Source organism: Artibeus jamaicensis, unplaced genomic scaffold (assembly GCF_021234435.1).
Source record: "Artibeus jamaicensis isolate MK-2021 breed Jamaican fruit bat unplaced genomic scaffold, CSHL_Jam_final contig_60, whole genome shotgun sequence".
Lineage (NCBI taxonomy): Eukaryota > Metazoa > Chordata > Mammalia > Chiroptera > Phyllostomidae > Artibeus > Artibeus jamaicensis.
The window spans coordinates 10,401,547-10,422,093 of record NW_026521900.1 but is presented as its reverse complement, the minus strand read 5'-3'; the positions used below and the strand labels follow the sequence as shown (position 1 = coordinate 10,422,093).

Sequence of the window (20,547 nt, the reverse complement as noted above, 5' to 3'; positions counted from 1 at the left end):
CCGCCTCTGCAGTGTTCCCCTGCAATTCTGTCTACAGGATCCTCGAAAACCCCCATCCAACACGGTGCCTCTCTCAGTGCCCCATAGTGACGCCAGTCATTTGGGAAATGAGGAAGGTGGGAGTGCAGAGGGAGGGTGATGCCTTAAGGGCAATTGGTCACCCTGAGCTTGCGGGCTTCCTGTGCCTGTCGGGAACTGGGAACCACTGCTGCCTCAGCCACCCCTCCGGGAATGCCATCTCTGTACCCTGTGGGGCAGCTGTCTGCACAGCAGATGGAGGGTGTGGCCCTATGCGCATCCATATTATGGTAGAGCTGGAGTCGCCCAACCTGGTCCCCTGGATCCTGCCCAGGGTTGGGAAACTTGAAGCATCACTGCACCTGAACATGTGAGCATATGAGAGTGTGTGTGTGTTTGTGTGTACACACCCAGGACTGTTCTCTGTATGCTTAGGAGGGTTGTGGTGTCTCTGGCTGTGTGCACGCCTCTCTTTTTGTACATACGGCAAGGCGTGTTCTGTCCCTAGATACACTTTTTGTGTGCCCAGGAGTGGTGTGGGTCTCAGTGGTTTCTGTGAGTATCCAAAAGTGTGTCTCTCTGTTTATTGTGGGTATATCTAAGGGTGTTGCATGTGTGTCTGTTGACTATGTGCCCAGTTCTGTTGTGTGTGCCTTTCAGGGTTGTGTATGCCTCTGCTTTCTATTGTTGTGCCCTGAGGGTTGTCTTTGTATTAATTACATGAGTAATATTCTGTGTTGTGTGTCCCTCTGTTGTGTGGATTTGGATGATGGAAGGGGGCTGTATGTGTTCCCTCACTCAAAAGTGTTGAGTGTGTGCCGCTGGGCAAGGAAGCTGGCCAGAAATGCTGGTCGGTTCCCACCCCACACTGTGAACGCCAGGCTAGATAAATGACTGACTGTGGGTGTCTACACAGTTGGAGAGTGTGATGTGCCCCAGAGCCTGTGTTGGTTGCAGATCTCTCCATCTCACGGGTCTCAACATGCGTGGGCATGTCTGGGCTTGGTTGTGTAGCTCTGAGTTTTGAGGGTTTGTGTGTGTGTCTAGGTTGTGAATGTGTGTGGACAAGGCTTACATACAAGGCCTGGCTGAGGGGTCCAGTTGCTACATGTTCACCACCACACCCCCATGCACGCACGTCCACACATCACTTCTCTATCATCCAGTCACTGTATAAACAAACTTTCCCTTTTCCGGAAAAGGCCCCCACCCTTGCCTCTGCCTGGGAAAGCAGGGGCAGGAAGTCTGGAGGTGGGGGAGGGAGGGACAGGCAGACAGGACTCTGGGTTTGATTATGAGCTCAGAGGTGCTGTGTGACCCCCAGCTGCCGTCTGCCTGCCTCTGACCTGTCTCTTCTGGGAAAGGGCTCCTCATGGGGCTCCTGCTGGATGGGATCCCCTCAGCATCACCCCAACCCTGGCAATCAGCCCTCCTGCCCTGACCATGCTCTGCTTTCTACCCTACCAGCTCAGCAGCACAACGTACCCCGTGGTTGTGAAGATGGGGCATGCGCACTCCGGTATGGGCAAGGTGAGTCCCCGGGTTGAGTGTGTCCCTGCATTTGTAAATGGTGTATGCTCCTGGCATTTGCTTATGTATGTAGATGTATATTGTGTATTCAGCGCACACCAGTAATTCTGTATGGTTGTGTGTCCTGTGGTGTTTTTATCTATTTGTATCTTTTCCCTCATATTCTTACATTTTGTTCGCCCAATTTTCTGACATGTAGTCAGCTAGTTTTATGTGTCCTGTTATTTTGTTAGTGTATACAGTATTGTATCTGTGTATAGGTATGCATCTGTATTGAACACACACTACATAATCTTTTACATCCAGGAGGCCTTGGGGCCCTGTATGTTTTCCATCTGATTTTTGTCTCTGTATATGTAAAAAGCAGACTTGTAATTTGTATGTTGGAGTGTGTCTGTGCTTCTGTTTGTATATTATGTATACAATTGATTTTGTGTCTGTGTGCGTATACTATATATATAGTTTTCCCACAGCTTTATTGATAGAATTCACATACCATACAACTTAACTATTTAAGATGGACGATTCAATAGTTTTTAGCATGTTCAGGGTCATATACACCCAACTTTGTGTCTCTGTGTACATGTAAAACCAGTAGGCTCAGAATTATGCATGTATGAGTCCCTTGGTATGTGCACCGAATTTTTGTGTATTCAGCTCACCAGTGTTATTTGGATGCATGCCCCCATCCCGAGGCACCCTCATTTGCTGCCCTGTCCAGCCAAGGCCCCAATCCCTACCCCACCCACAGGTCAAGGTGGACAACCAGCATGACTTCCAGGACATTGCAAGTGTTGTGGCACTGACCAAGACGTATGCCACGGCCGAGCCCTTCATTGACGCCAAATATGACGTGCGTGTCCAGAAGATCGGGCAGAACTACAAGGCCTATATGTGAGTGGAGAAATTGAAGTCTAGGTAGGGGTCTTCTGTTATGCCCTATGCAGTTCAGGTCCCCAAGAATCTCTCCTGTCTCGTCTCCCAGGAGAACATCAGTATCAGGAAACTGGAAGACCAACACTGGCTCTGCAATGCTTGAGCAGATTGCCATGTCTGACAGGTGGGTAGCCTGAACACATGGGGGATGTGAAGTGAGGGTGGGAGTGTGGTTGACCAGGCAAGGCACTGACAGGCTTTCTTGCCCCATGTATTGCCAGGTACAAGCTGTGGGTGGATACATGCTCAGAGATTTTTGGGGGACTGGACATCTGTGCAGTGGAAGCGCTGCATGGCAAGGACGGAAGGGATCACATCATTGAGGTGGGAGCACCTGGGGATTGGTGGGGGCACAGAGGGAGGAGCAGGTGCATGACAGGAAGCACTCCATGGCCCAGATCGTCCTCAGCGAGTGCAAAATGCTTAGTAATCTGTCAGGTGCTTGGGAACAGGGACACCCTGGCAAATGGCAAAATTCTAAGTAAACTCTTAGCTACTTTGTGATCTTGAACATCCTTAGTGAATAGCAAAACACTGGTTAAATGTAAAGTGCTCTGTGAACTAACTTTAAAGTGTTCTGTGAACTGACAGGTCCTTGGCAAACAGAAACACACTTTGTAAACTACAAAGAACTTCGGAGAGTACTAGTTGATACTAAAGCAGTCTGTGCTATGAAGTACCTCATAAAGTAGGATGTTCTTGGTGAATAGCCAAGTGCTTTATAACACTATAAAAAGGAGCTCTGTAAACCGGGCAGTCCTTGTTATTGAAGCAAAACACTTGCAAAATTCTAAAGCTTTCGGTAAACAATGGTGCCCCTGGTAAACAGTGCAGCAATTTGTGAACTGTAAAATGCCTTGAAAATTTAGAGTGCTTTGTTAACAGCAGCACTTCTTACATGTTAAAGCATTTTGTGTACACCGGTGCCATTTCCAAAGCACTGTCTAAAGTCTAAACACACCATCTATCCCATAGTCCTTTGTAAAGAGCAAGGAGCTTTGTAGACTGCGAAGTACCACGTAAGCCACAAAGTTCTTTATATAGGACAGAGCTCCTAGCAAACTATGAAGCAGGGATCGGCAAGTGTTTTTTGTCAAGAGCCAGACAGTGCACATTTTAGGTTTTGTGGGCTATATACTATCATTGAAGGTACTCAACTCTGCAAAAGTAGCCATAGACAACATGTTAAAAATGTGGCTGTATTCCAATAAAACTTTGTTTATTTACCTAATTTTCACATGTCATGAAATCTTGTGACTTTTTTAACCATTAAAATGTAAAAGCTATCCTTAGTTCGGGGGCTATACAAAAACAGGTGCTGGACTGGATTTGGCCCGTAGGCCCTAATTTGCTAGCACCTCATAAGCTGTTCAGTACCTTGTAGGAGGAGATAAGCCTTCCTCACACTGCAGATAAGTGCCTCTCAAACTGAAGCTTGTTTCCTTGGCAGCTGCCATGCCTTCTGCCAACTTAAAGCACTTTGTCATGCACCCTCATGTGCACTTCCTGCCTCTCTCCTCACTGGGTCCGCTTTCCTCCCCAGGTGGTGGGCTCCTCCATGCCACTCATTGGTGACCACCAGGATGAAGACAAGCAGCTCATCGTAGAGCTCGTGGTCAACAAGATGGCTCAGGCCTTGCCGCGGCAGCGGGATGCCTCTCCTGGCAGGGGCTCCCACAGCCAGGTCAGCCGGTGGTGGGCAAGCCAGCCCTTGGTCCTGCTGTGTGTCACAGAGCTAATCAGCAGCGGGCTGAGGGTGTCACCATTACCCATGCCGTGGCAATCAGGCAATTGTTTCAAAAGTTGATAAAGAGCTGCTACCCTGACTTTCCTGTGTGCCTCCTGACCCCTCCCCTGGGGGTCCCCACCAAGCCACCTGACACCCCCTCGGCTCAGCCACAAACACAGACAACACCCAGCACACAGGGAACCTGTGCTATTCTGATTGGTTGATGCGCCACTGGCTGGTAACTATTTTTAACCTCTCTTGTTCCACTCCTCTGCCACAGGCTCCATCCCCAGGAGCCCTGCCCTTGGGCCGCCAGACCTCGCAGCAGCCCTCTGGGCCCCCTGCTCAGCAACGACCCCCACCACAAGGTAAGTCAGGGGCCAGCTTCCTGGGCACCTGCCATCTGGCAATGCCGCTACCCATCACTTGCTGGTTCTCACACGTGGACTCTTTCTCTCTGTCCCTCAGGTGGCCCTCCCCAGCCGGGCCCAGGCCCACAACGCCAGGGACCTCCGTTGCAGCAGCGCCCGCCCCCACAGGGCCAGCAGCACCTTTCAGGCCTTGGACCCCCAACTGGCAGCCCCCTGCCCCAGCGCCTACCAAGTCCCACATCAACCCCCCAGCAGCCTGTGTCCCAGGCCCCACCAGTGACCCAGGGTCAAGGCCGCCAATCCCGGCCAGTGGCGGGAGGACCTGGGGCGCCTCCAGCAGCTCGCCCACCTGCTTCCCCATCTCCCCAGCGCCAGGCAGGCCCCCCACAGGCTACCCGTCAGACATCTGTCTCTGGTCAGGCTCCACCGAAGGCCTCAGGGGCTCCACCAGGTGGTCAGCAGCGCCAGGGTCCACCCCAGAAACCACCAGGCCCTGCTGGCCCCACCCGCCAGGCCAGCCAGGCAGGTCCCATGCCCCGCACTGGGCCACCCACCACACAGCAACCACGGCCCAGTGGCCCTGGCCCTGCTGGACGTCCTACCAAGCCACAGCTGGCCCAGAAACCTAGCCAGGATGTGCCGCCACCTGCCACCACTGCTGTCGGGGGACCCCCGCATCCCCAGCTCAAGTAAGGGGACCCCACAGCAGCCCTTGCCTTGCTGCTCACAAAACATGCTCCTGTACCAGGAGAGCAGCCCCAGCTCCCATGTTCCTCAGACCCAGATCCTGTTCAGGGGTCTAGAGCTTTCTTCAGTCTGGGCCAGACCCTTCCCCCAAACTGTCACCTCTCAGTCCACAGAGGCTCTTGTCCTCCATCCCAGGTCCTTTTCCCTCCATACGAGACTTGGTGTATGATTCCAGAGAAAACCCAATTTCACTTCAGAGTCTTCCCAGTAGGCCCTGGAAAGTCCCCTCCTCCAGCCCAGGTACCTTGCTGGCCCTCCTTCATACCTCCCCACCCACCAAGTCCTCCTCTCATCTCCGAGCCTTCCCTGCCAAACTCATCCCCCCTGACTCCTCCCAGCTAATATTCCAAATTGCTCCCCCTTCCAATTCAGCCCTCCCATGTTACTTCACACTCCTTCCTGTCATCCTCATACTTTTCCTACAGCCTGGGCCAGTGAATTTCAACACTTTCATCTCATGGCATGCATAAATTAATTACAAAAACTCTAAGGCACACCAAACATTGTATTTTTTTGCTGATCTGACCAAAAAATAGGTATAACTTTGATTCATTCACATGGGACACCTACTGTTGTGTTGGCTGTCGTCATTTTTTAACTTGACAATCTAAGGGGAAAGAGGTCAGTGTCCCTGACTAAATAGTCAAGTATTGCATATTTTTAAAATTCTTGTGGCACACCAGTGTGCCTTTTGCGGCACACAGTTGAAAATCACTGCTGTAGGCTCCTTTCTGGTCTATCCCCAAATCCTCCTGCTCCATCTCAGTCGCCTCCCAGATCATCACACCATCCCGCCTGCCTCTTCTGATCCATTCCAGACCCGCCCCACCTCAACTCAAAAGTCCTCACTGCCCCATCCAACTGCCCCCCTCCCCTTAGATTTGCTCCTCCCAGCCTGTCCTTGTTCCAAGCTGTCCCCACCTCCCTCCTGGATGCCTTACCTTTAGACTGGAAACCTCCCTGCCCAACTTCACCTTTCTATCACACGCCTCCCAGCCTAGCCCAGATTTGAAGATTCGGCCCTGGACTCTGCCCACTACCCCCAGATTTCTTCACCTTGGATCCCAGGGCTCCCATCCTAGCCCAGGGCTCCCCAATTCCCACCTGATAATCCATCAGGGTCCAGGTCTACGCTGATGGGTGGGAGGGTCGCAGGCATGCCCCAGGACCAGAGGGGCAGGGCTGGGGCCGGGCCTGGGGTAACGCTGTGTTTCTCTCCCCCTCCTCCCTTCCTCTTCCCCCCTCCCTCCCACGCCTCCACCTTGTCTCTCTCTAGCAAATCCCAGTCTCTGACCAATGCCTTCAACCTTCCAGAGCCAGCCCCGCCCAGGCCCAGCCTTAGCCAGGACGAGGTGAAAGCTGAGACCATCCGCAGCCTGAGGAAGTCTTTCGCCAGCCTCTTCTCCGACTGACACCCTACCCTGAGAACCCCACAAATTCCTGGGCAACCCCTCTCTGGGCCCTGAATCCACTTCTCACTTCTGAGATCTCCAACTCCCCTGAGAAGCCCTCTCCTGGTTCACTAATATCCCTCTTCTCACTCCTCCGAATGCCCAAGTCCCTAGAGAAACCTCACCCCGGGTCCTAAACTTGTTTCTCATGTTTGGAATTCCCAAGTCCTTGGGAAGCCCACTCCTGCTCACCTCAGGACCTACTTCTTAGTTTAGAACCTCCAAATTCCCAAAGACCTCCACTCCTGGTCCCCCAGAGTGCGTTTTCCTTCCTAGAAGCTCCCAAACACCAGGCAACCCACTCTGGTCGTAACACCATGGAGTCCCCTCCTGGAGACAAGAAATTCATGGGAAACCTACTCCTGGTCCCAGCTCTCTCAAGCACCCGTTGTTCCTCATCAAAATTTCCCAAATCCTTAAGAAACTTCTGAGTCCCCTTACGTGGATCTCCCATTTCTGGAGATCCACCTCTTCAAATGCCACCACCCAGCCCCACAAGGATTTCCCTTCTCCCTCCCCCCCAACTCCGGTCAATACACTGGGAGCTCCTCCCACTGCTAAGACCCCTCATTTCCCCAGGGACTCCTATCCCACTCTCCTGCCTTTGACAGCTGTCTTTAAATATGCAAACTCTACCCATTCTCCCAGAATCCTTTGCACATGGAAGGCCAGTGGTCCTCCACATCCCCACCTTTGCGTGATGTCTGTGTCTGTGACTGATGTGGCCTCCTCTCGTGCCGTGCTTGGCATATGTGGTACTCGTTCATCGTGCCGCCTGTGGTGATGCGTGCAGTGGCGCTGTTTACGTGGTCCGCACCTCCCCACAACCTTCACTCCTTGCCTGGACTCACCCCCACCCCTCAGCAGCTCTGAACCCTATGAGAAGAGTCGGGAAGCAAAATAAACAAGCAAAGGCCCAGCAGAATTATGTGCTTCTTGGTGAAGAAAGAGGGGAGTCCTTGAATGGCGGGGGGAGACACAGAAGGGGCCCCCAAATCCATATGGAGTGCTGGGGACCCCAAAATCCAGTGGAAGGCACATCAGGCACAAATTCCAGAGAGGTTCTGAGTGGAATCCCTGCTACAAATCCCAGTCATTGGAGATGGAAGAGCTCCCAAATTCAGAAGTATCCCCAAAGGCAGGCAGAAACCAAACTATAGAGGAGGCTGTGATCTGTCTTTGAGGGCCCCTCAATTCCAGAGACACTGGAAAAGCGCAAGGGGATACCCTCACCTCCCGGGGCAGGAATTGGGGCATCCTGAGGCCGTATCAGGGCAGAGATGGAACATCAATTGGTTGGTGGGAGGGCTCCTTGATGTAGAAGGCTGAGATTGGCTCCCTGGTGGCTGGGAGTGGGGCCTAAGGCACAAGGCGGGCTGCGCTGAGTAGACAGGCAGGTAACTCATCAGCCTGGGTGCGGTGCAAGGAAGGTTCAGAGGCACTCCGCTCAATCTTGGGGAGTGACCGCTGCAGCAGCTCAATCGTGGCCAGGATCTGGGGGCAGGGTCACATGAGGAGGGGTATCCAGGGCCGCATGGGAACCCAACCACCACCAGACCCCAGCCTTACAGGGAAGCATATACACACACATTGTACAACTCTGAGCCTTGAACAGGCACAGTTCACATTCACACCCCGGAGTCTTCCTTCTCAGAGTCCCCTCCCCAGGGTATCCACCCCTGCTACTGGACCCACCTGGGGGAAGAGAGGCCGCTCCTCCCGTTGGAACTTGAGGCAGTCGGACAGCAGGCGCCGCATGGCCTTGGGGCAGTTGCTGGAGATTTTGCTGAGGTCCGGGGACAGATAGCCACGGCCCACCATAAAGATAATCTGGGGTAGGGGAGACAGGGATGGATGATCTGGGCTGGGAGGCCCAGGGAATCTGGGGTCTCAAGACACCTGGGAGGTTCCTTTTGAGGAACTGGGGTATTCTGGGTAATGGGGCTCTAAGGATTGTGGTATTTCGTGAATCCAAGAATTCTGGGTATCTGAGACCTTGGAAGGATTCTCTGCTTGTAGAACACCAGGATTTAAACTTGGAGGAAGTCAAGGACTGTAGATATCTGGGGCCCAGAGGATTACAGGTTCATACCTTTCTAGGGGACTTGTGGTCTGTGGGAAATCTAAACTTCTGGGTCAGAAGGGAGCCAAAGGATTCTAGCCCTCTAGAGTTTGTATTTTGTGGGGGTCTGGGGCCTGAGGACAGTGGGTCCATGAGTCTAGAGGATCCTTGGTTTCTAAAGGCCTGGGAGATTCCAGGCCTTGAAACCAGAACTGTGAGAGTCTGGGGCCTGGGTTATTGTGGGTGCCAGGGTCCCAAAGCCTGCCAAATTCCCAAGGCCTGAATAATTGTGGGTATTTGTGAGCATTCCAGAAGCACAAAGGGATTATGTTTCTGGGAGAAATCAGATTCTGAGCTTCAGGAATCTGCAGGATTTTGAGTTCCCAGGCCAGAGGACTGACTGGTAGTTGTCAAGGGATCCAGAGGGTTTCTGGGTATTTGGGAGCTTGGGTAAATTCTGGACTTTGAGGACCCAGACGGTTGTAGCTGTGAGGGAAAAGATTCTAGGTATAGGAGGCCCAGAGAATTCTGGGAGCTCTAAACCCAGAAAATGTCGGGTTTCTGGAAGAAGTGTGGCATTCTTGGTCTGTGCAAAGGAGATTGGGGGTTTAGAGGTTGAGGGGATCCCTTAGCCTGCGAGATTGCAGGTAAGGCGAAAGGCTCACCTGGTCACGACTGCCAATGTGGCTATAAGGCAAGGAGCCAGTCATGAGCTCATACAGCACAACCCCATAGGCGTAGACATCCGACTGGAAGCTGTAGGGGTTCGGGTCCTGCATACGGATCACCTCAGCAGCCTTCATAGGCCAGACCAGGCAGGGAAACCAGGGAAGTCAGCAAATGGCTGGCCCATAGTCCCGGATCCCACCAGCCAAACAGTGTACAATTCAGAGCCACCCACATGAGGTGAAACATGAACGAAAAGTCCAGGCAAACAGGCATCTCCATCCCCACTCCACAGCCGATGTCCCAGCCCTGCAGCCCATGTCCCTATATGCCCCCGGTCCAGACCCTGGCCCTGCTCACCATCCACAGCACAGAGCCTGAGGGCTGCTCTAAGGGCTGAGCCCCGCTCCACCGTGTCTTCACTGTGGCCAGGCCGAAGTCACCGATCTTCACCGTGAGTCCCTCGTGTAGGAAGATGTCCGCTGGGGTTAAGGACCACTACAAGGACTCCCAACAGGCACGCCTCTCACGCTCACTGGGAAGCTCTCACTAACACCTCCATATCAGTAATGCCTCTAACCCTGACCAGAAGTCCCCCCGTGTCACAGAAACCCACCACAACCTTGACTTGGGTGGGGAGCTCCAATGAATGCCCCCTACACTTGCCCTCCTTGAGTCCTGATCAGGAAGCCCCTCTAAAGGCACCCACACCCACTGTGCCCACGATCAGGAACTCTCTTTAATGCCTTCCACAACTGCCACACCTTAGACTGTGACCAGAGTCCCCAAGAAGAGCACCTGAACAAGCCACAACTCTGACTCCCGACCAAGAGACCCCATTACAGGCTCCATATCAGACACAGCTCTGCCACCTGGTAAGGGCCAGGTGACACATGCCCCTCCCACTTCATCCCCAGAAGTCCCCCACCAAGAGATATCCCTCTAAGTCCCTCACCCCACTCCAGCCCTTTGACAGTGACGGGTAGATACTGTTAGATTTGAGATCTCGGTGGATGATGTTCTTGGCATGGAGGTAGCTGTAGGGGTGGAAACAGGTGGAAAAGTGGCTGGGGGCTACCTCATCTCCCTCCCCCAGGTCCCCCAGCTCCCTTCCTAGTCGCTAGGCCAGGGGGCTCACTCCATGCCCTGGGCAGTCTGCCGGGCCACATCAATGAGCTGGACCATGTCGAAGCGTGTTTCAGCCACATGCAGATGGTGGTAGAGGCTGGAGCCCTCGCACCACTGTGTGATGATGGCAAATCCTGGACGGGTCATGAAGCCCATGAACAGCAAGATGTTGACGTGACGTGTCTTCCTGCAGGCGGGGAGGACAGTATTAGGGCAGGGAGAGAAAAGAGCAACTGTCACTCACTTTCTGAGCATCAGGAATGGGTCTGTTCACTGACACCTCCTGTCATCATTTCTACCTTGCCTTTCAGGAAGCTCAGATTCAATACATCTGTGAGATACCTTTATTGGGCTGATTTGGAGCTGGGGCTTATGTTTTGAGCTTCTTCATCCCAGTCTCCCAAAAGCAGGAGGGATGGATTACCTCCCCCACCCTGTGTCACCCAGTAGTGTCTTAATCATAAACACCTGCCATACCTCTGACCCTGACCATTACCTGGTCCTGTGACCATTTTACAGATGAGAAAGTAGAATGGCAACTTATCAATATTACACTGATCTAATGTAGTATTGATAAATGCCAGGTAAAAATGTTGGTGATGTGATTATATCCTGTTAGTCACCATAAAAGGCTTAGAGGTAAAGAACTTGGTTTGGACTCAAGTTAGATGCTGTGTTCCAACCCAGGCCTCCCCAGACACTCACTGTGCAATCTCAAGAGGACACTTAACCTGTGTCTCATTTTCCTCAACTGTGATCATTGTATTAGCTATCTTATGGAGATGTTGGGAGGAGTGATTAAAAATCTGTAAGGTACACAGAACAGCACCGAATACAAGCAAGCCCTCTGAAAATTCCACTGTCCCTGTTATTATTGCTCCTAGGTACCTGGCTCTGCCTCATGGAAACTCTGTCACGTATAAATAAATAGATGAGGTCTTAGATAAAAACCTTCTTCATTTCTTATAGAAGTATTAACCATGGCTATGGTAACACCAGTGTAAACACAGTTGACCCTTGAACAGCATGGGTTTGAGCTGTGTGGATGTTTTTCAACAAATACCTGTATGTTTTTTTATCTGCAATTAGGAGTCTGCAGACTGAGGTCTGACTCAGTGCACTGATCTATGTCATTTTATGAGAGCTGAACATCTGCAAATTTGGGTGTCTACATGTGGGTCCTGGAACCAACCCCCATGGATACTGAGGGACAACTAGGTTTTGGGGTAGTCAGAAGTTACACACAAATTTTTGACTGTGCAGGGAAGCTGGCACCCCTTACCCCACATTGTTCAAGGGTCAACTGTAACATCACTGATGCCCTGCAATTTTGCCATGTCAGAGAGGGTAACAAAGCACATAAACATTCTTCAGAGCAGTCATATTACGGTTGAAATATTAATATAATGCAAATTAACAACATGCTCCAATCATTGGTATTTCACAGAGAAAGATGTTTTCTTACTGTGGCATCCATCGTGAAGATACATATTAGAAGAGCACAAGGAGTTATGATAACATCAACTCTGTAACATAACTGTGCCCACCTGTCAAGAGAGGAAACCCTAGGAGTGGTAGTAATCAAGAGTGGCAAAAACGGAACGCCAGGGTTTCCCGGCACAGATGAATTAATATAGTATTAATGATATATTAAGTAAAGCAACCCTAATCATTAATTAAGCAATGGTTAAATTATGGTTATGATTATAATGAATACAGTTGACCCTTGAATAACACATGGGTTAGGGGTGATGATCCTCCATACAGTTGAAATCCACATATGATTTTCAACTCCCCCAAAACTTAACTACTAATAGCCTACTGTTCAGCAGAAGCTTTACTGATAACATAAATAGTTGATTAATACATATTTTATATGTCATATATATCAGATACTGTCTGTATTCTTACAATAAAGTAAGCTAGAGAAAATGTTAGTAAGAAAATCATGAAGAAGAGAAAATACATTCACAGTATTATTGAAAAAAATCCATGTAGAAGTGGACACTGTTGTTCAAGGGTCAACTGTAATGCAGTTCATTAAACAATGGCATTGTTATAATTAATTAAGGACAAGAATGCAACACAATAAACATAATACTAATGACACAGTATAAGCAGAGGAGAAGGAAGGACGCAAGCCTTCCTGGCAATGCAGTTAACTAGCAGCATTAATATTAATGTAAGTGCACTCAGTGACATCCTACGGCCATACCCATTTCACAGCAGGCAAACAAGCCCCACGTTTTGGAGCCAGAGTGGTTAATTACTGTCAATATTAACCCAAACACAAACAATGACATCATCAGAGGTCTTCTAAACATACCTGTTTCCCAGAAGGGAAAAGGACACTCTTGATACAACTTAATGTTTATGGTTGTAGCAACACAAACACAGGTGATGGGCAGAAGCGCCTGAACACGGCCTTTCCCCAGAGGCACCAAGGCCACGCCCACTGCCCTCTCCCCGCTTTCACACACACGTGCAATCTCACCTGAGCACCTGCATCTCGTTCTTGAAGGCCTGGGCCTGCTCAGCTGTGGGTTGGGCCACCTTGAGCACCTTCACAGCCACATCGCCATGCCACCGCCCGCGAAACACGGTGCCAAACGAGCCCGTCCCGATCCTCTTCAGCAGCTGCACCTCACTGGGTGGCACCTCCCAGTAATAGCCTGAGTCCCGGTACCCCAGATTCTTCTGTGGGCCACATGGGCGGCATCTCAGGGGCCTGCTCACATCCCTTATCACTCGGCCTGTGGTACCCCCCACAGGTTCCCCCTGGAGCTTACCACTTTCTTCTTGTCATCGGCCAAGGACTTCCTCTCCCGCTGTTCTGACGGGGACTTGGAATGTGGGGACTTCCTCCCCGAGGACACACTGGCCGGGCTGGGGCTCCCCCGGGGGGCTCCATCACCACTACCTCTACTACCAGCAGCTGTGGTTGGGAAAAGGAAGTGAGTGGAGGCAAGTGGGGTGGAGGTGAGGCTCAGGGTGTAGGTACGGGGGACTCACCATCGGTGCTGAAACTCTGGGCAGTGAGCTAGAAGAAAAGGGACAGGGGTCAGAGAGAGGATGTGGAGGCCAACAGGAATGGCTCTCCCCTCTGCCTGGTGGTCCCCTGTGACTGCCTCCCTTGACACCAACCTGGATGAGGCTGGAGTCCATGGGGGCTGTGGTGCTGACCATATGGACGTTGGGGGTAGATGTAGAGCGGATGCGCTGGAGAGGGGCATTAGTCGGGGCAGGAAAAGGGAAGCGTTCAGGGTCTCGGTGCTGGGTGCAGGAGCTGCCAGGGGAAAGGCTGTGAAATCACTGTCAAATGAGCAGGCAAACCATTCAAGCGCACCCACCCTACCCCATCATAAACGTGTGCTTAAGCTCACACAGTAAATGTCCGCTGTTAGTGCTTTGTTCATTTGTTCAAGAAACATTTATTGAGTGCCTGCCATGTGCCAGATACCATGCTTACCATGCTAGGCGGTGAAAATAAAACTAGGCAAAACAAGTAAAAGTTTTTGCCTTCATGAGGCTGATGTTCCAGTAGGGAGAGAGAAAATAAAAGCCAAAGAACACTTAATCTGTCTGATGGTGATAGGTGCAATGCAGGAAAAAATAAAACAAAATAAGGAGACAGGAAGTATCACTGGTGATGTCAGGAAGGGCTTCTCTAAGGAGGTGACATTTGAAGAAAGACCTAAAGAAGGGACAGTGAGCCACACAGATAGTGGGGAAAGGATAATATATAATACTTCATAATAATATGTACTATTCAACTATATCATATATAATATATATAATCTATATTAGAATGATGTTTCAAAATATACATATTATAATGTTATATATGTTATATGTACATTATATAAATTATATTACAAAAATATTTATACATTTTCAAATCTTCACTCAAGGATATGTTTATTGATTTTAGAGAGAGAAGAAGGGAGGGAGAGGGGGAGAGAAATATCAATGAGGGAGAGAAACATCAATCGGCTACCTCCCATATGCACCCTGACCGGGGATCAAATCCACAACCTTTTTGGTGTACGAGACATCACTCTAACCAACTGAGCCACCAGGCTAGGGCACAAAAATATTTCTTAATGTTCCCTTCCACTATCCTGAAATGAAATTCATTCATAATTCATCCATAATTAAAAATAACATAATGCTCCAACTTTATTACTTTATATATTAAAATATATGATAGTCTACATTATATAAAAATATCATAAATCTGCCCTGGCTGGTGTGGATTGGTGCATTGAGTGCTGGCCTGTGAACCAAAGGGTCGCTAGTTCGATTCGGAGTCAGGGCACGTGCCTGGGTTGTGGGCCAGGTCCCCAGTAGGGGTTGTGCAAGAGGCAACCACACACTGATGTTTCTCTCCCTCTCTCCTTCCTTTCCCCTCTGTAAAAATAAATATTTTTTTAAAGTTATAAATCTAACCCATGATACATTATCATATACCATAAAGACATTATAAAATATATAAGACATATAAAATGCGTATGTTATAAACTTTTGATATATGAGAGCAATAATGTATTAAAATACTTAACATAGTAATTTTAATACTTAATATAGTATTAAAATACTTAACATAAAGAAGAAATAGAAGGGAATTTATAACAAAATAATATGTATTTCAAAATGGAAAGGCTTGAGCATTATACTGGAAGAATAAAGTAGTCAGAATTTAGATGCATATATAGATATACATACACACCTATATAAACACACTTATAATTAATAACAACTTATACCAGATCTTCTAAGCACTGGATGTCTTAATTCATTTAATCCTCACTAAAACCCTATGTGCTAAAAAGTATCATTATCCCCTCTTTATAGATGAGAAAACCGAGGCCCAGAAAGATTACATGACTTTTTCAAGGTCCCACAGCTCTATGCCCTTACTCACACTTGTAGGTGCTCAACAAATGTTTGTCAAGTAAAGGAATGACAAATGAATGACATCTTGTAATAAGTGTTGGTGTTCTCTCTCTCTCGCACACACACCCGTACCTTTCCCCAGCCCTGTCTTTCACCAGGGCTCCCAGTCTCTGAAGTGCTTGTTTCCTGAGACCGTGCAGTGCAGCTGGCTCACTTTTTCTACCTGTGACTTTCTGAATAAACTTTCGCTTGTATTTGGAAGAAAAAAAATGGCTTGTGGTCTATAAAGGTCTCCAGATCTCTTTCTCCAGATAGTAGCCCTTTAGCCTAGGCATCCCTACCTGGAACCTTGAAGGGTTAGCAGCTCATTTGGAGGGCGGTTTGAGGGAGCCTCATGCTGTCTGGAGCCTCCGGACAAATCCTGGACACTGTGGTAGAACCTTGAGGGCATTAGGAATATACAGCAAGGGGGCAAGGGTCAGCTGTCTATAAGAGTCTTGTGGCTGGACATCTGTCCTTCCCATCCCCCCACCTACCCCAGCCCAGGCTCACTGTCGGCGGTTGGTACTCATGTCAACACAGACTGTGGGGACCTTAGAGGAACAATGCTGGTGGAACTTGTAGCCACAGGTTTGGCAGCGGAAGCCATGGAACAGAAACTTAAGGCAGAAGTCACAGAACACCAAGCTGAAGAATGTCTTCCGTACCTGTTGCCACAGAGCAGGAAAGATTGAGGCCTGGTCAAGGATCCTCTTCCCACACCCAGGGTCTGCCCCCACTGTCAACCCTGCACTCACAAAATTGTGCATGGTCAGTGGGACATCTTCGAGGACCTCCACAATGAGCTCCTCGCCATCCAGTGGGGCAATGGCTGTGTCCCAGGCAGTGACTGTCTTTCGCCTGCAGGAAGCAGGGAGGGGAGTGAGTGGAAAGGTAGACAGAGGCCCTGGGAAGGCAGAGAACCCCTGACAATCCCTCCAAGTCTGTCATCCATGGAGTAACATCTGGCACATTTCATTCTCATCATGGCAACCCTAGGAACTAGAACCTATCACAGCCCCACTTTACAGATGGGAAAGCTGAGGCTCAACGGGCTAGTGACTCACTTGCCCAAAGCCACAGGGGATTGTGAGTAATGGAACAGTGTGAAGAGTACATGCTTTCAACCACAAGGTGAAGAGCAAATAAGATAGTGAAAACCTAACTAAATCTCAGAATTGCTAAGCAAGCCCCTGAAAAAAACAGCTGATGAGGCACTGAAACAACAAATGAAAAGCAATGTGTGAATTAAACAAAAAATTAAGGAGCCCTAGAACAAAGGAATAAATGGAAGATCAGCGAGTCCCGACTCAGCAGGCAGAGAATGGCAAAGCAGTGGTACGAGAGAGATGAGAAATTGATGAAATAGTGAAAAAACAAAACAAATGAACAAAATAGAGAGCAGTGAAGACTTGGGGACCAAGGAGAGAGTGTTGCTGACCTTACAGGACAATGAACTAATGAAGTGATGAAACAAAAGCTGGACGCACTCACAGATTCCCTGAACTAAGGGAATACTAATGAAGACTCCACAACAGCATGAAGGAGTCAGAAGACTCTGAGGAGGGAGCAGGAGATAAGCAACCAGACAGTAGAAGGACGGCGGAAGCAAGGAAGGAAGGTCACACTTACCCCTTGATGAGCCGGTAGACCACGCAGCAATCCTGATTGAGACCCCGCACTTTGAGAGCCTTGTCTAGAGAGTCATAGACACTCATGCCATCCCGAACAGTCACCTGTGCAGATGTGGGGGTGTCAGAGCCTAAGAGAGGCCCCAGCCAATTTTCCCATCCCTTGGCAAACACCTCCTCCCAGACCTTTATACCCTTCTGATCCAAGATTTAGAACTGGGTCCATCCATACCCCTGACAGTTTTGCTCCCATCAGACTCACCACTGTGCGCTGCTTGTTGGGCAGGTATACTTTAACAGTGCCCACTCCCCGGGACGGCTCAGCCCCGTTGGCAGGGGGGCCCCGTGGTGGCTCCATGGAGCCTAGGACTTTGTCAAGACAGGCTGGAGCAGGGCTGGGCAGGTGCCATGGGGCTCCTAAAAGACAGAAGAGGAATTCAGAGATCCAATAATGATAATCTGGAATCACAGTGGCAGGGGACAAAAAATAGTTCAATCTCCAGGCTCCATATCACCCCCAGTAGCCTAATTTCCACACAGCAGTCCAAGGAAACTTGTTAACAATCTTGAAGTAGATCCAGTTCCTCCTCTGCTCTGCCAGGATCTCTATATGGGGCTAGGTGGGGGTGGCCTAACACAATGAGAGACAGCACACACTGTTCTGGAGGGCACAGAAGCCCACAAGTCTCTGCTGGAGGCTAATGGAGAGGTCAGCACACACTGCAGTGGGATGTGTTGGGTACATAATGGACATGAACAGGCTGTTCTGCCTTTTTAATGGACAAGGGGGTTACCAGATGCTGTATGGAGGGAAGAGTCACGGACAGGGTGAAGGGGAGTGAATGGATCAGCTATTGCCCTTAATTTGGGAGAAATGGGAATTGCACCAGAGTGTTCTTAAGGGCACCGTGGGCAACCATAGGCCCTGGGCTGTAATGATGGTAGGCTCACAGACACTGTTAGCTGACTAACGGGAGTCACTAGACTGTGATGGGGGTTCACAGAGACTCAGGAGACACTATGCTGAAGGGAGATATAACAAAGGGAGATGAAAGTGAAGACCGTAATGGGGAAAAAAACTGGATAATGGTGGTCGCTAGACATTGTTAGGTGGAAAAGGAGGGTAATGGTGCATCACCAGTCATTGTTCAGGTGAAATGAATGGAGGTGAAGCAGAGAGGCTCCAAAATTATCCCCGTTGACTAATGATGGGGTCATAGACACATTTCTGCTGATAATGGAAGGAAGCTGGATAAGGTTACACAGGAGAAATGGGGGAATCCTCAAACGATCCAGAATAAGAAAGCAAGTAGTGAGCCACGTCTCCACGCACTTCCCGTTGTTGGTAAGGAAAGGTCATCAGATACCTTAATGAGATTTTGAGGGGACCCTGACACAACACCCCACTGTCCCAAATCTGTTCAGCTCGGCCCCGCCTACCGAGGGCCTTCCAAATCTGCGCAGGCGTACTATCACACGCGGTGGGTGAAACCATCCCCGGAAGCTTTACACCGGTATTGCCGTCTACCTCCTGCGGTCGACGATGGTCTAACCCCGGTCAAACCACTCCTCCGGTTCCGGGCCGGGGGCTCTGGGGCCCAGGCGTCGCCACCCTGTTGCTAAACTTTCGGTCCCGGTTCTCTGCCCCAGCCCAGCGGTCGCTCCAGAAACCTAACACTACCAGGCCCGCCCTCACCTGTCAGGCCGCAACGGCCGCTGTCGCCTCCATCTTGAACTTGTCTTCTTGTTTCCTCGTAAAGTCCGCCTCCACTGTCCCTTAGGCTTTCGCCATTGGTGCCACAGGACTCAGCCCTCAATCTTAATTGGAGCAGGGTCACGCCTGTCAAGACAGGACCAACGGGATGTGGGTCGCGTTCCGGATTAGGAGGGGCTGCCCGAAACGTCTGGGTCTACGGTAAATTCACCAGTCCTGATTTGCGCAGGCGTAGTCAGGAGGAATCCTGTGTGCAATGCGCTTTAACCCCAATCGTGCCGTGGCGGAATAAAACAAGCCTGTTTTTCATTCACTTGGGGCTGACTTTAGGAGTTCCTGAATCTGGGCAGGGAATCCCTAAGCGCTCTTTTTTTGTCCCAGTGACTCGGAGCCCTAAGTTGCCATTTGGGATTTTTCTGGATTTCAGTTGTACTGTATTTGAAACGGGTAGGAAACAGATCAAATATCTGCAACGTTTTCCAATTCTGAAAGTAATAGCCTTTTATAATAGTGTTCTCTAGTGTGGCCAGGCCGAAGATCTGGTCCTAGAAGGGGCAGCCTGCTGTTCTGAGGGACTTCCGTTAGAAATGGAGTTAATAAAGATTTTGAAAGTCTAGTCATATATGGCCAGGTGAAGAGGGGAGGCAAGTGTGGACCTCGAATGGGGCACAAGCACGGGGAGATGTGTGGAGGAGTTGAGCGGTAAATACAATTTTTAAAAAGATGACTTTAACCTGGTGTTAAAAATGAGAGACTTGTCACCCTCCCTTTTCTTAGAGCATTTCCTTTAAAACACACACACACACACACACACACACACACACACACACGAAATTGTCAGTTTTTCCTGCCCCTTTCAGATGTATGTAAATCTTTTAAAAGTCTAAGTAAGCCTCCAGACAGTTTTACAACCCAAGGGTATTTATCTTAAGGACCTAGAAGTCATCTCTTTGAAATGTAAACATCCAGAAGATAGCACCCCTACCTAAGTCTCAGTAGGAATTTGATCTAGGTGGCTGGCTACAAGTTAGCTGCTTGTCAAAGACAAGTATTTTATTTTTCCTTTGGATAAAGATATACAGCTACCCCAATTACCAGGTGAATTTGAGATGAACTATATGTAGCAAATGGTAATATAAAGTTCTCTTACTTAAGGACGAGTTATTGTCTTTCTTGAAAAATACATGTAATGGGTTATATCTCCCTGGCAGTATAAAAGGTCAAGGTTTTTCTGTCTTTGCTATCTCTTTAGTGAATTGCTTGTGATGCGCATCACAGTCCGGTTTAACACTTTTCAATAATAAAACTATTTCATTATTTTTACCTCTGTGGAGAGGATACACCGTGTTGGCACTAGATTTTAATTTGTTCCCTAGCAGTATGAATGGCTTGTTGTGCTTGAAGTGACTACGGTCTCCTGTTTGGAGTCTCAGGATCCCTCTGTGATAAAGTGGGAAGGATCAGAGAAAAGCCACTAGGTGAGGGAACCTCAACATGCTTCAACTTATATTTTTAAAGTGTTTTCTCTGCTTGTAAGGAGAGAAACAAAAGTTCTGCTTACTGAGCTGCCATATGACCTCAATTTCCCACTGCCCCTTTTCTATTAGGATCTTCACCATTCAATGGCTA

General features: G+C 49.4%; 2 protein-coding genes across 4 annotated transcripts in view; one reads left to right on the top strand and one right to left on the bottom strand.

The window, feature by feature from the left end:
* SYN1 (synapsin I) overlaps positions 1-7,707 on the top strand; it is a 48,637-nt gene extending 40,930 nt beyond the window's left edge. The window contains exons 6-13 of one of the 2 annotated variants that reach the window (XM_037160043.2): positions 1,486-1,548; positions 2,300-2,442; positions 2,534-2,608; positions 2,706-2,808; positions 4,028-4,168; positions 4,494-4,581; positions 4,682-5,273; positions 6,646-7,707. In XM_037160043.2, coding sequence (XP_037015938.1) covers positions 1,486-1,548; positions 2,300-2,442; positions 2,534-2,608; positions 2,706-2,808; positions 4,028-4,168; positions 4,494-4,581; positions 4,682-5,273; positions 6,646-6,673 — 1,233 coding nt within the window. In that variant the 3' untranslated portion in view covers positions 6,674-7,707. Of the gene's footprint in view, positions 1-1,485; positions 1,549-2,299; positions 2,443-2,533; positions 2,609-2,705; positions 2,809-4,027; positions 4,169-4,493; positions 4,582-4,681; positions 5,274-6,607 lie in introns of both variants that reach the window. The other variant, XM_037160034.2, reaches the window with a different exon arrangement.
* On the bottom strand, positions 7,698-19,004 carry ARAF (A-Raf proto-oncogene, serine/threonine kinase). Of its 2 annotated transcripts, none has more exons than XM_037160056.2 (16): positions 18,901-19,004; positions 17,467-17,621; positions 17,206-17,309; positions 16,332-16,434; positions 16,087-16,241; positions 15,876-15,974; positions 13,783-13,939; positions 13,651-13,678; positions 13,428-13,573; positions 13,133-13,335; positions 10,649-10,825; positions 10,501-10,547; positions 9,871-9,989; positions 9,510-9,641; positions 8,478-8,612; positions 7,698-8,276 (listed from the first exon to the last, which is right to left on the bottom strand). In XM_037160056.2, exons 2-16 carry the CDS (start codon positions 17,560-17,562, stop codon positions 8,142-8,144), a joined length of 1,836 nt encoding a protein of 611 aa, XP_037015951.1. In that variant the 5' UTR covers positions 17,563-17,621; positions 18,901-19,004; the 3' UTR covers positions 7,698-8,141. The 2 variants fall into 2 exon arrangements, with proteins under 2 accessions (XP_037015951.1, XP_037015956.1); XM_037160061.2 differs by having other exon boundaries at positions 13,783-13,924.
* Between the last annotated feature and the right edge of the window lie 1,543 nt (positions 19,005-20,547).